Raw genomic sequence first — 15513 nt, 5'->3', positions numbered from 1 at the left:
CCGATGGCGTCTCTCTACGCTCAAAGAAGCCCCACCCATTACATCCTATCGCACTTCCCCATGTTACACCGCGGCTTAACGTGATGGTTGAATGTAAGAGAGTACGGAAGAGCTCTTCTTAATTTTAAGTGAGAAATCCGCCTCTAAGCACTAAACCTATTTACATGAGTCTTTCAAATATAAAAAACGCCTGACTCCTTGTTGTTCTAATACTCGACTTAATAATTTAAGAGATGATACTGTTTCCAGGCATACAAAAAACTTTACATTTAAAAAAAATTAAAAAAGATTTCAAGGAAAAAATGATAATTTTTTTAATTGCATACATAATTAACAATTTTTTTCAATAATCTATTTTAAACAAGAAAATATCTTATCAGCGTTCTTTTTCAAGCCCTCTCTGTATCTCATAGTTTTCTGCATCAGTAGAACCCGTATTGAGTACCACTTAATTGACGCTCCCTAATGAACCGACTTCAGCCAATGTCGTTCTCGTTGACCTGTCAAAACTTGCTTATACATTATATAAATAACAACCAGAATTTCCCCTTATAAGTTAAAATAAAAATCTTACCCTGATTTTTTAAATTTATGGCCCTATACTGAGTGTGACACAAACTTAAGTTTACCTGCAAACTCCAGAAAAAATAGTCACAATCTCCATTTTTAATTGATACTAATGACGTGTCTCACGAGTTTCTGAAACAAAGGAACAGTCTGCCGATTATTATTTTACTCCGCATGATAAATATTTGATTTGTTGCGGCGCTAACACTTAACTAAATAATTTTGGTAAGGTTTAAATTATTTTTATTAAGTTTCAGACTAGAAATGATTCAATAATAAAAAAAAATCACCTGATTTAAATCATAGTTAATAACAACTGATACAAATCAGGCTAATCCAGTATAAGATACACATTTTCCTTTTTATAGAAATCCATTGTCTTCTTTTTTATATCATGAGATATAATAATACCTATTCCTATGAATTTTGTTATGATTATGTTCTATTTTTTCTTGAACAATATGAGGTAGCGTTATCTTAACGCAAGCTACATCCAATAAATTTTCAAATTACACAGGCAATAAAACTGCCTCATTGATATTTTCATTATAAAAAGCATGTTCCTTGCTGAGTAAGTTCGGAAAATCTGCTCGGAAATTTACCGCCGACTCGGCAAAATCCGAAAAAAAACCACTCGCTCTACTGCACGAGAGTCTTTTCTCAATTAAGCGGACAAAAAGTAAGCAGGTTTTTTAGTTATTTACTCATGAAATTCAAGTCTTTGAATTGAAATTATAATACGTAATAAGTCGGTTATTTTTAACGAACTGACCTGAACTGTGATAGTTCATTAGATTAATATTCTAAATACCTTTTCCGCAGACTACTTAATTAATACCATTCTAAAATAAAGTATACATGGTGTTTTTCTAACGTGAGTGATTGGAAATTGAATGCAATTGTGTGTCAAAATTATGCCGCGTAATTCATCGTGAATCTGTGACTTGATTTTAATATAAATACATTGTATCTTATTTTGATCTACTCGTTATTGTTATTTCGGAAATGGTAAGCGTTTCAAACTCGATTATATGGAAAACATTTTTTAAAACTTTTAATATACTGTAAACTGCGTGGCCAAGTGATTTTTGGTTGGTTTCCAAAGTTATCCAAAAAATTTATAATTCAAAATATAAAAAAAAATGTAAATCCATTCATAAAAAGTTTGATACGCTTTGTTTATTAGTATCTCTCTTTTTGTAACATTCAGGTTCATTGTTACTTTATGGTGAAATTTGAACTTAAATATATCAATGCCAACTCAATTTTTTTAAATACGGATCTGGACTAGGAATTTCATATTTTAAAAGCATATAATGTATTTGTGGATACACAGGGCGCCACATAAGGATATCATCTTTACTATGTAAACTGGTGGGGTTTGACATTAATGACATTCTGCATTTTCATTGAAATTCATGTAATCGGGGATCTACCCCAATGGCCAAATCGTTGACTCGCGCAACTTGTTTTGGGGCGTCACACCACCACCGCCACCCTCCAATTCACGATTCAATCGCTCCTCTCAGTGCTGCTCCGGTGCTCGATATGTTCACATTGTGTATGTCACGCGGCCCTCCTACTTCTCCCCCACAGGATAATAAAAATCATCGCTCAAAAAGACATGGTAAGGCATTAACAAATTTTCGCAGACTTAAGTTTAGCAAAGAACATTTTAACAATAACCCGTACTAACTTGTCAATTCTTACTGAACAGTTAGAACACAACTCAAATAATATCTACAATTATATTTTAACTTAAAAACTGAGTGCAATTTTTATCTACATTATGAAAGTGACATAATTTGCAGGTATATGATATGCATTTCATTAAATCTCCGGCGCTATTACCATAATTGGCAAAATGATATTTTGTTGGTGCTGAACATTCTAACCATAATCCGAACTAACTTGCTAATTCTAACAGAACAGTTAGTACGCAACCCAAATCATACCTACAATTATTTTTTTACTCAAAAACTGAGTGCCATTTTACTTCATTATTAAAAATGATATAATTTGCAGGCATATGATATACGTTTACTTAAATCTCTGGAGCTGCCGCTACAATTAAGCGTAATATTATAAAATTGATTGGCACTAAACGTTTTAACGATGACTCAGACTAATCTGTTAATTGCAACAAAACAGCTAGGACATAACCAAAATCATACCTAAGATTATTTTTAATTCAAAAACTGAGTATAATTTTAACTTCATTACTATAAATGATATAATTTGCAAGTATATACCATGAATTCAATTAAATTTCTGGAGTTGCAGTGATAAGTAAAGAAAATACTAAGAAATTTATTGGCACTAGCTTTAATTAATTATACAGAGTATCTCAGTTTTAAGTGCCCAAACTTTAATGGCGTATACTACATGAAAAAATAATGACAGATTGCAATATAATCCAACATCCAGTAATGTTTCGTTTACAAAATACAGGATGTTAGACTTTTAAAAAAAATTGCATATTTTGGAATTTCTCGGACACCGTTTGAGACATTGTAATGAAATTTTTGTGTGATTATCTCCCATCTAAACCGTCTTCAATGAAGCAAAAAAATTTACTTTGACGTAAACAGTGACGTTCACACCGACGTACGCCTAGATACTTTTGATTCAAAAAATGTTACGCTACTGTCTTTTTTAAAATAAAAAGTTGTTTTTGAAAACGCTGTTCAATTTGGGAGACAAATGTTCTCTTGAGTTTTTTCCGTCTGACGCACGATTTCAAAGTAAAAAAAGAAAGATGTTATCATTGCATGTCTTAATTACGTGGGTCAATTAGATTTTATTGTTTGTACGACCTGTCCATTTTAATTGTTTACCGTATCTGTTTTCAAGACAGTAAGGACCATTTCCCGGTAGCTAAGGCTAACAAACTAACCACAAATAATACCTTTCATATGTGCTTCAAGTTGGTTGGTGACAAAAAAAAAAGAATTTACCCATGTAATTAAGACATGCAATGATAACACCTTTCCTTTTTTACTTTAAAACCGTGCGTCAGTCGGAAAAAACTAAAAAGAACTTTTGGCTCCCAATTTGAACAATATTTTGAAAAACAAATTTTAATTTTAAAAAAGACAATGGCGTAACATTTTTTTATCAAAAGTAGCTAGGCGTACGTCGGTGTGCACGTCATTGTTTACGTCAAAGTTTAATTTTTTGCGTCATTAAAGACGGTTTAGATGGGGGATAATCACAAAAAAATTGCATTACAATATCTAAAATGATGTCCGAGAAATTCCAAATATGCATTTTTTAAGTTTAACAAATTGTATTTTGTACGCGAAGCTTTACTGGATATTGAATTATATTGCAAACTACTACTATTTTTTAACGTACTGAACGTCATTAAAGTTTGGTCATTTAAATCTAAGACACCCTGTATAATAATATGCAGTTATTCGATTATTATTGTTACTTTCCATTCCACTGGACCGAATAAATACGTATTCCTAACTTTGCAAAACTGTATAGAATTCGATATTAATTTGCCAGGAAAAGAGGCTTAAATATGTTTTATTAGAACTTGATTTTACAGAGGACAGATTCAATATAGATCTCAAATATTTTTTTATATGAGAATCGGTGCATGCATCAGGTCAAAAAATTAATTGTTAAGGGAAAACATTACATTTAAAACATGCAGCACCTCAGTACTAAAAAAATTGAGATCCGTGGAATTGAAATCTAAAAAGTTCCTTTGTCGGCATTTTCACTTCATTCGTAACTTGATGAGAAGCGTGTCTGGCAAGTTCCCAACAAAGTTTTTCTTGTTCATATTTTGCTCTATATTAGCTCCTTTATTTAAAATATGCACAATTACACTTTACACAAATAAGGCATAGAAAGATCAACTTAGTATACTTTTAGTTATATTTTAACAAAAAAACGCCTTTATAAAGTAATGTGTATTCAGACAAAGCAGAAGTCCCGTATTTATTCGTATAATTTGAGTGTCACATGGCAAGTGACAAGCATGGATAATTGAGTATGCTAATCATATTCCACTCTGACGTTAAAGCAGTATTTGAAATTTTGGCCTGGATTGTTTCCATAGCACACGAGACAGTTTTGATTCCTGTTCTGGATCTAGTCTTGGAATATGTAGTCCGGACTTGGCACAGCTCAAAGACTGTTTTCTCTGAAGACAATGTGGGGCAGCAACTATTATGGAAATTTTATGACTATTTAGGTTTACAGTAAACACTATAAAGTTTTAATTCACTTATCAGAAAATTTTAATATATACTTTAACCCAAAACTTTTAAATACACTTTAGGATACTTTTTGAATAATTAGATATCTTGAAAAGTATATGAAAATCCACTTTACCATAGTTAAAAAAAACAGTTAGAAACGCAAAAAAAAGTTTGCTTGTAGCCAAAACAGAACAGCAAAAGTTAAGTTTTGTTATTTACCTGACAATGAGAGAAAATCAGCTTATTGGCAAAGTAAAGGAAAACATTTCAACGTACGTTAACATTAATATGCGGAAATAATTTTAAGCAACTACTTCCACCTATAACGGTCTTTCAACATTTTAATATCTACGTTGAATGCCATAAAATCCACTTGAATGTTCAACCAGCCAAAATTCTAAATTAGTGTTCTTGAAAGTTTTCCCGTGTATAGCCTGTGATATACGGTCTTTTCATCTTTGCTCCAATTTGTTTTGAATTCGTTATTAAGTTGTGTAAGCATTTCGACTAGCAATCTTATAGTTTGGATCTTCAGTCTTTCCCAGAAATAATTATGTTAATGAATTACGGGACATGATCTAACTCAAGGAGAGAGAAATCTTTATTTCACAAGAAACAGGCTATGGACCAATTGGTCTTTCTGCCTAGGTTACAATTAATTATATCTTTAATAATTATAGTAATCATATCTGTTAAACAAAAAACAAAAAACGAAAGAAAAAAAAGTTAATACATTTTTCAATCCGAACCAGAATAATGCTCCAACAGGGTGGTGGTAGAGGAGAGGTATCGGGATTGTCTTGTCTGTCTTATTAAGCAAAGGGTGTTAGGTATGGTCCAGTTATGGTGATAATCGTTCCATTTTGCTTATAGTTGTAGTAGTATTTCTATTATTCTAGTCGTTTGTGTCCCTTCGTATAAGAGTTCGATGGATGGGTTATAAAGAGAGTTTCCTGGATGTCTTATCTTTGTAATTAGTCTAATTGTTAGTCCCATCTCTTCTGTAGTTTGTGTGTGTTTCCTTGTTTTGTCAGTCGCATTTGCTCTTAGTATGTGTCCGTAGTCCAGTAGCGATCTGTAGATGGAGATTTTGGTTTTCGTTTTGGTATTAATTCTCTTGGTCTTGTACATATGTTAGTACTCTAAACTGTTTAATCCTTTTAATAATTTCTATTTTTGTCTTTCGTGCGTGCTTGGCGAATTTCAGCTTGTTGTCTATTATTATCCCCAGGTATTTTATGTCGTGTTTTGGTACAGTTTGGTGACCATCTGCTATCATTGTTGGAGAGTTTTCTTTAATCTGGTAGTTTTGATAGTAAAAACTAATTTTTGAAGGCGTTAGGTGTTAATCTCCATCTGCATCTAAGTCAAGGTTGATTCAAATTTGTTCTTTTCTACTTACCTTTCGCGCTAAAATACATGAAATACACCGGTGATAGTGAAACAATAATCTTTAAAATATTGAAAATAAATTGTAAAAAATTTGAATGTGTACCGCTACCTCAATAAAAGAAAATAAACTGATATCTTGCTATCTTGAAAAATAAGGGACTACTCTTGCTGCATCACACCTTACAAATTATTATTTTCTATCCTTGGAGATCTGTCAATTAATATTTCAGGAGTTCAACCCGATCCAGGTAATCCTAAGAAAATCGAGGTTTCCATACAACGTTACGCATTTTGGAGTTCAAGAAGATGTATTAAATTTTAAAATATCCAATGACTTTCTGAAGAGGACAATTTGCAAAGGAAATGTATAATTTCGAATTATCTACTTAAATAAGCGGAAGAAAAGATAAAAACTTTTCATGCAAAACTTCAATTTTTTTCGAGTATCTTCGAAAGCCATCGGAATTTTTAGAATTTTGAAAAGGTATATTCTTGAATTTCAAATTGCGTAACTTTCCTTAATTTAACTGACATCGTATCTTTTATGGTCAACGAGACTCCCATGGTTGAACTCCTGAAACGGACACACTGTAAATCGGTATTTGCGTTAATAAATTCTTGCTAGAAATATTTTTCAACTTCCTGCTCTATATCCCCAGGTAAGGCAGCCCCTGCGCACTTTCCGTTATCAAGGTTGTTAACCTAAAATATAGAGCCCCACCTGCAATGGATGCATTTTCCGAAGCGTCCCGGCATTGGCATTCCTGCTACTGTTCAGAACGATTTTATTTCGATTTTCTGTGAAACGGGACGTATCCAGAATATTTTGAATCCTTGAAACAGTCTCTTGAAATTCGAATCAGTGTTAAACCCACTTAACCTAATTCCAACTGTAAAATCTGTTCATTTATATTATTCCCCGCACTTCGTTCGCCCAATCCCTAATAGAGATACCAATTCAGAGAGAAAACATGCGGGGCATTTACGTAATTAAAGTTTCCCACTTTAAATAATGTAATTCCATAAATTTCGCCGTTAAGTGTCCCCCTTAAATTTGGTCATTAGAAAGGCAAATGGGACAAGAGGTCCTATCATTGTTTCTGGTAACCGTTTTAAAATAAACTGTTTGTCAAAAAATGTCTAAGGGCGTCTCAAGATGTTGAACTCATCTACGCATTTCCGCATTAGAATGAACCAAAATAAAATATATTTTGTGTGTTGGCCCTAACTAAAAACTTTTATTTTTATTTTTTAATTACGAGACTTTAAAAATGACCCAACAAATGCTTTGACCCAATTGAGATGACGAGTAGTTTAGATTCAAGTTTGATTCATATAATTGATGTTAAAAGTAAATAAAAATTGCACGAATTTAACAAGACCATGAGTTCGGTTATCACTATAATAGTAGATACAGCAAAAGAGTGGACTACGGCATGTATAAAAAAATCAGGGCACAATAGAAAACTTAGAATTAGATTTGATACTATTTTTAATTATCTTTTAGTAAAATATTGAAATAATTGTTGATTTTCAGAAACTACAATGAATAAGCAAGTGAAAGGAGGGTACCTGCTTCGTTACAGAAGTAAGTAAAAACATGTATTTGCATAGTATAGATATACTAAGATTATTAAATTTGGCGCTTTCACTATGTTCCCGGTTTGAAGAATTTGTAGATTTTAATCTATTCTGCAATGCTCAAAGACTAAATTGTATAAAATTCAGTAACCTAGACTGCTTCAAAACCTAATAAGGATGTTTTTATTTACTAAAAACCTCAGAAATTAGACATTTTTTGTTAATTTAATGATAGTTTTGACCTTTTCACTATGCCCACAATACTTGGTAGCGGAATCTGAAAATTTTAATATATATTCTGCGATACTCAAAGAATAAACTGTATATAATTCACTGGCGTAAATTGCCTCAAAACCTAGGAAAGGCTGGATATCACGATGAACGAAATAAATAAATTTCGATGATTATAATAATTCATCTGCAAATATCATTTCAAATAATGATGTTATAAAGCTGCTCTAAATATCTAATTTTCTATGCGTGTTTCACATCACAGTACAAATAAATTAAATTTGTTTTAACTCAAATTGCGAAGTTCGGACATGTCGTCAATGTACCCAACGAATCGAAAGAGTAATAAATTCTGCGATTCAATTCGATCGAAAACAAATGTTTGCAAAACTTTCCGAAATCATCTGCAATGAACAATAAAATTGAATTCTGCTTCGATTCGCTCGAGATTTTCACGTGCCTCCGCCTATTTCAAAAACTAATAAACCTTGAACTTTTGTTAGCAACCCTCAATTCATTTAGAGCCTTGATAATTAAATGCGGAATAAAGATAGACTTCAATGAAAAAAAAATGCACGAACAAAGGTAACGTATTACTTAAAGATGTTTACCAGCTCGACACAAACTCATTTTCGGAAAGACGGGGATCAAAGAAAGTCGGCACACTTCAAAGCTGCTTAACACGATTTTCTATATACCGCACATCTTCAAGGCAATATTACACTTAATACTTACCTCGAGGAACGTTCTGGGTAAATTATGAACTGAAATATTTGCTTAATTTTAGTCTCAATTACTATTAGCACTTAATAATAATTATACACAGTGTTCCCTAGACATGTGTCACAAATTTAAAAGAATCTTAGTCGTTTCAGTGATGTGCAAAACTTTTAACCGTCCGTTTCACGGGTGGGTAATTTTTTACACGTTTTCGCGGGTGAGGACTGTCGGGATCATTTCAATATATGATATGTGTTAAGGACTTTAGGTTATTGCTTCTTGGCGTAGTTTGCTTAGTTAATTTGTTTTGTACTTTCATCCCTTAAGTTACGCCCATGGGCATCGATACGTATTTGAAGGATTCCATCTGGGCGCCAGACCATCGTACCCATCAGGCCATATCGAAGGGCTCTTTATGGCTGGGAAATACGCTACTAGTCAAAGGAAGCTTTCTAAATTGGACCTTTGCCGCGATCCGCAATTCGGCGGATCGCAATACTTCAATGAAAGCGACTTGTATAGGTATTTGCCAGATGGCGGCGATTTTATGACCTTAGGCGCGACCATTGCCCGTAAGGGCTTCTGGTATTGGTGCGCCCCTGGTTGGAGTTCCTCGGGCTTAGTACTTAAGGGATGATTGCAGTAATTTTGCTCTCTTTGACCAGTGCTCGCTCTAGACATGTGATCGTAAACGTAACTCGTAATCTTCCCAACTAAGCAAACTCCCACTTCATACTTAGACCAGTACTTTACCATTATTTATATAAGTGAAATTTAATACAGTCCACTTTCGTAAACCAAATTGTTGTTTTCGTGGTTTTCGTTTATCGAAGGAACCTCAACAATATGTTTTGTTAAAATTTTTAAAATTAAAAAAACTAATATAAACATATTATTTCTACCACTTCTTAGCTTGTCTTAACTACATTTGAGAAAGGAATATTTTTATGAGGTTCCAGAATTATATTCCACTTATTGGTGTACATTTTTAGCATCATATATCTTAAACGTCATTATTACTGAAAAAAAGAAACATGATGGTCAAATAAAATACATTGCTCCAACACACGATCTAAAATATTGCTAAACTTTAGAATTAATTTTTTTTTAAGCTATCGGTCCGATTAAAATTTTTTTTTACAGAAGTACAACTTGTTTCTTTCTAAATCGATCTGATATTTAATATACTATTAAAATTTAAATTTTATGCATATACAGGGTGTATGGGTAAAATCATGTAATTTTAAGTAATTTCAAAACCAGCTGTGATATTGTAAGTATCAAGTGTGTCATTTATCGATAATGTCAACCAACTTGTAGCGTAGGAATTTCTGAAAAACGTGTTTTTTGAATCATGTTTCCATTTCTTTTCTTAACTGCAATATTAAATTTTTAGTTTTAATATGGTTATTTAATCAAAAATACTTAAAATACAGTAAGCTATGTAGAAAACGGATTCATTTATTATTTTTATTAGCAGTGAGCTGTTAAGACGCTAATTTACTGTCAAATTATAAACAGTTGTAAACTTAATTAATAACTAGTGTTTCCACCTCTGTTTTTAATGACCTTCTGGCATTTACGATTCATGCTTAAAATTAATCTTCGAACATCGTCTTGATCGATTTTGTTCCAGATTTTACCCAGAAGTTGTCCCACATCTTCTAAGTTGTTAAGACGGTTCAGATACGCTCGTAATCGTTTACCGAGCATATCCCAAACATATTCTATGGGATTGAGATCCGGACTGCGGGCTGGCCAAACCATAGTCACAATGTCAGTTTCCAATAGGTAGTCACGAACAACACGGGTCGAATGAGATGTAATATTATCCTGCATTAATACAAAGTTCTGACCAATGTAGAGAGCAAAAAAGACAACAAATTCCTCGAGAATGTCAGTTATGTAGCGCTGAGCATTAAGGTTTCCATTATTCAAGATTATCAAAACTGTACCATTAAAGGTATTTCCCCCCACCATAACAGAGTCTCTGTTTGTGCCGAATAAAGTGCTATTTGCTATGTTATACTGAACATACCGTTCATTTGGCCTTCGAAAAACTCGAACACGTCTATCACAGGAACGAAGGCAAAATCTGGATTTATCGGTCCAAAGCACTCATTCCCAATCAGCTTCCCCCCAGAAGATGTGTCCTTTTGCAAAGTTTAATCTAGTTCTCCTATGCTCTCTGGTTAACGCTGGACCTTTGACAGCAATGCATGGGCGCAAATCATTTTGTTAAAGTTATTGGCGGACCGTTTCCAAACTTACTTGAAAACCATGTGTGTTCTAAAATTGGGATTGCAACAAACAGGTTGTAACGAATCGTTGTCTTAGCGCGAAAATCTTTAAAAAATGGTTTTGGGCGGAGATCGTGACTTGATTTCTACCATGTCAATTTCTTCTGGTTTACACACCAATTTCACTATACCGTTCAATCATCCGCTATATTGAAATATGAGAAATACCAAACTTGTGCCCTATTTGACAATAACTAAAATTTCTTCGTGCAATACCACAGCTTGAACACATTCAACAGACGTCAAATTTCTAGATTCGCGTTCCATATTAACATCATCGATCCACTGATACTGAAAAACACTTAAATAAATTTAAGAGGCAAAACCAAATTTTCAACTGCTTTATATCTTACTTTAATGCACAAAATGGGATTATTTGATAGTAAGTTAGCGTCTTGACAGTTCGTTGCTAATAAAAAATAACAAATGAATCGCGTTTTCTCCATAGCTTACTGTATTTTAAGTGTTTTTAATTAAATAAACACGTTAAAACTAAAAGTCGAATATTTCAGTTAAGAAAAGAGATAGAAACATGATTCAAAAAACACGTTCTTCAGAAATGTCTACGCTACAAGTTGGTCAACATTATCGATAAGTGGACACTTGATACTCACCACAAGTGGTTTTGAAATTACATAAAATTACATGATTTCACTCATACACCCTGTATATGATTTAAATTTAAATTTTAATGGCATGTTAAATATTAGGTCGAGTTGGAAAGAAACGAGCTATATTTCTGTAAACAAAATATTAAAATCGAACACGTAGTTTCGGAGAAAATGAATTTTAAAATTTAGCAATATATTAGGTGGTGCGTTAATTCTTTGGAGCAGTGTATATTATTTGAAAAAGGACATATCTAACATTATAGCAAATTGAAAATGGACACGAAAATTTATTCTACACAGAAAATCCAATACCGCAAAATAGTCGAATGAAAGTAACAATTATTTCATCACGCAGTCAATACAAGATGCCGTAATGTGCTTCATACATAGCCAGTTTTTGCAAAATTTGCACCGTGTTTTGGGTCTTTTGCAATATTTGCAATATCTTCTTTTATTTGGTGGAAAATTTGGATGATCTTCTAGCACTACTTCGGCACATTTTTTTGCCATATGACGTATACTTCTAGGTAAGTTCTTTCTAGCTATTCTGATAGCCACATTTTCTTTCACTAGTTTCAGTCCTAAGAATTTAAGATATAGTCTCCAGCTTTTTGCAAATATGTTAACTGAATTATTATGTGGAAATATGATAAACGGTACAATAATTTAGCCATAATCTTTGAATATGTGCCTATAAAGGAATTTACCACTTTGCACGGGTGAGGCCTGTGGGGACATACAACGCGATAACTCAAAAACCGATTGATATTTTTTTACGAAAAAATCAATAAACTTATGCCACTAGACTAATGGAAGGTACATGGAACATGAACAATTTAGTTTAAATAATTTCAGACTTCAAGCTAAATTTAATTTTTACTTCGACTGATAGGCCTTACCCATGAAACGAAGGGTTAAAGTTTAATCTCGATAGTGAAACGAGATACGATAAATTTAAGGAAGAAAAAGGTTTAAAGAATCTGCTTGAAATTTCCTCCGTATGTTTAGAAAACACCATGTATAGGAAAAGAAACCTCAGAGAAAATCAGATAGAAATAAAGTGAACGAGAAAAAGTCAGTAAACAATAAAAAGCCATTCCGGTGTAAAATAAATGCATTAGAAAGGTGATGATAATAACCAAACAAGAGTTTGGAGTATATTAAACAAGAATAAGGAATCTGAGATCCATAAAAAAATAATAACTGCGTATGTATGTCAGTAGATAGTGACCTACCACAAAATCGATAGGACGTAAAGAAATTTATTTTCCGGGCTTCGTCCCTAGGGAGGCATCTGTCCGAAGTAGGAATAATGAATGACTAAGGAAATTGTTCGGGTATCTGGAAGCCATTATGGAGTGTCTCATTAGTATCTACGACATAATCTGGTTGTGTCAGAAGGGTTTAAGATAGAGAAAAAACGAAAATGCATGCTACCTTATTTTTTCAGTGCTATACATATGTGAATAGAAAAATGGCATGCAGTCCCTGAAATAACGAATAGCCCTAAAACTGTGTCAGTTTTAAAACAAATTGAGTTCAATCATCGTGCATTAAATTTAGAAATCAGTAATGGAGTTTTCTACAAACCATTTCGAGACGTTCTGTGTACTTAAATACATATAAAAATGGTTGAGTTATTTTTTATTTTTCCACAGGCGTATCGTATCCGTATAAAATACCAATTTTAAATTTATTTCATATTTCTATGTTCACATAAAATTGCTCAGTTATTCGCTTCGAATTCGAATATTTACCTTATTCGAATACCTCTCTGAACAGCTACAATTGATTTTAATAATCATTGTTCAATTTTCGAAACGCTATTATTCCTGTTTAGGCCAGGACCTCTTAGAGTCTGCCTAACAGTAGTGACTACCTCAATAGATACCCACGGAGTAATCCACTTATGCTGGTTGGGTTTCTCGAAGGACCAGACGGTCTACCGTCATTTAGAAGTAGGTTTTATGGGTTTTCCAGTTCACAAAAAACACTGTTGCACAATTAATCATTTAATACACTACTATTTTGTATAAATTCACAATCGCGAATACAGTCGAAGGCACCGTGTACGCGAGATCTAAGGACTAGGTTGAGGATACGCGAAATATTGCTAGAGCTGTTTTGTTTTAGTGTACGCGTATAGAGTTTGGAGCGATTGAGCAGCGACCAATAGACTCTGAGTTATGAGAGTAACTACTTAGTAGCGAGAGAGAGATAGAGAGATTGAGATACTTTTCTCAATCGGGCGTCCAATTGCCCTCTTAGAGGTCTTTTATCGTACTCTGTAATTCTCGCCCTCGAGGAGTTTTTTTTGCACTTCCCCACTTCTCAGGGCTGCAAGAACTGGTGAGAGAGATGCCACTTTTAACCTATTCTGAATTATATCAATGCCGCCACCCTCTAATTTGGGTGCCGCATCGTGCAATATTTACGCCGGGGAATTCCTGATGGTTTATTGGAGGTCGGTGTGGTTTCAATTCTGGGATACAAACCCCGAGCCGCAAAGAACCAGATGGGCGGAATGCATAGCTCCCATCTTAATTCGGCACGTAACGGTGGCTCGAGGATATCTATTTTATTGAAGCGCAACAACGATTGGAGGCCCATTTCAACCGTTTTATGTTGGGAAATTCCAACAATTCCATTACCTGAATCGTTAAATAAAAATATCTTTAATAAATATTTGAATAATTGATTTTAATTCAGGATATCTTAAATTGCAATTGCGACAATTTAACCACGCGTTTCGTTACACAAATTACACCCATTAATTACCCTATTTCTTAAAGACTTCTTAATATTTTTCTAGTGGAGTTGCAGAAACTAATGATTTTAAATGCCCTTTTAGATGAAAAATGTAATGGATTTAAAACCGGGGATCTATCAGGCCACAAGTGAGGATTGCATTGACCAATCCAGTTATTTTGATAAGCTGTTGTTAAATTTTGATGCGTAACCAAACTTTACCCACTTTTCCTTGTTATGCGTGATGGGACACCGTTGGACCACCATATCAAAAAAGTGACGCCTCACTCGTTAGGGCTTAACACATTTATCTTGTTACGTAACCTTGTAATCCTCTTTTTAAATTCTTGCATTATCATATTATGTCATAGAAGTTGAAAAGAGATATTTTTTTCTTAGGAGGATTCTTCTGTACGGGTTGGTGCGAAGAATGGGTGGTCCTTTACGAAGATTCTACGTTGGCTTGGTACACCGACAAAACTTTATGTAGGCTGAAAGGTTATGTCCGGATTAGCGATGCACCGGAATTGCTGGCAGTAGCTGAGTGGACCAGAAAAGTACCCAGAAAACCTAAATTTCCTAGGACGTGTCACATAGGACAGTTACTGGCGGTGGGGTGTACAAAGAAGCCAGACGTTTATTGGTTAATGGGACAAACTTCGGCTGAAATTAAGTAGGTATTTTTCAGTTCATTATACAAACCTGTTTATAACTTTTTCTTGAATTTATGGAATCTCTTTCAGTAGCTTATCTAAATTCTATTCAAAATTTTTGTACTGGTAACTGTGGTACCTGTCGATCCACATGCAATATACCTACATGTATGTATATACAGGGTATTTCAAATCCGATGTGCTATCATGGCTACCTCTTAAACGGTAAGAGTTACAGTGTCGAATAAATTAGAAAAAATGTGCCAAATTTAATACTCTTGTTAGAACTGAAAACAATGTTACCAAATGATCTTTAGTTTCTGAGTTATTATAAAAACACGAAAATTTTGTCAAATTTCATTTTCTAAGTCAATCAGAAACTAAAGGTTTTTCAGTAAAATGTTTGATACAAAAACTTCATAGTTTTCTTATGTCTACAAACCAGTAGATTTCAAAATTTTAAATATTTCTTAATTTATGACATAGACAACAA

General features: G+C 33.5%; 1 protein-coding gene across 1 annotated transcript; it reads left to right on the top strand.

Annotated features, from left to right (window-relative positions):
• Positions 1–2007: 2007 nt before the first annotated feature.
• On the top strand, positions 2008–15150 carry LOC136407985 (uncharacterized). Its single transcript, XM_066388616.1, has 4 exons — positions 2008–2194; positions 7714–7764; positions 14767–15040; positions 15111–15150. Exons 1-4 carry the CDS (start codon positions 2008–2010, stop codon positions 15148–15150), a joined length of 552 nt encoding a protein of 183 aa, XP_066244713.1.
• Positions 15151–15513: the final 363 nt, after the last annotated feature.

Source organism: Euwallacea similis, chromosome 4, assembly GCF_039881205.1.
Source record: "Euwallacea similis isolate ESF13 chromosome 4, ESF131.1, whole genome shotgun sequence".
In the NCBI taxonomy this organism is placed as follows: domain Eukaryota; kingdom Metazoa; phylum Arthropoda; class Insecta; order Coleoptera; family Curculionidae; genus Euwallacea; species Euwallacea similis.
Note: the sequence above shows the minus strand (reverse complement) of the source record. Positions and strands in the feature narration are given on the sequence as shown.

Coding starts and splice junctions, on each gene's coding strand:
- LOC136407985 (XM_066388616.1), top strand. CDS start 2,008: ATGGCCAAATCGTTGACTCGCGCAACTTGTTTTGGGGCGTCACACCAC. Junction 2,195..7,713: donor TCATCGCTCAAAAAGACATG/GTAAGGCATTAA, acceptor GTTGATTTTCAG/AAACTACAATGAATAAGCAA. Junction 7,765..14,766: donor GTACCTGCTTCGTTACAGAA/GTAAGTAAAAAC, acceptor TTTTTTTCTTAG/GAGGATTCTTCTGTACGGGT.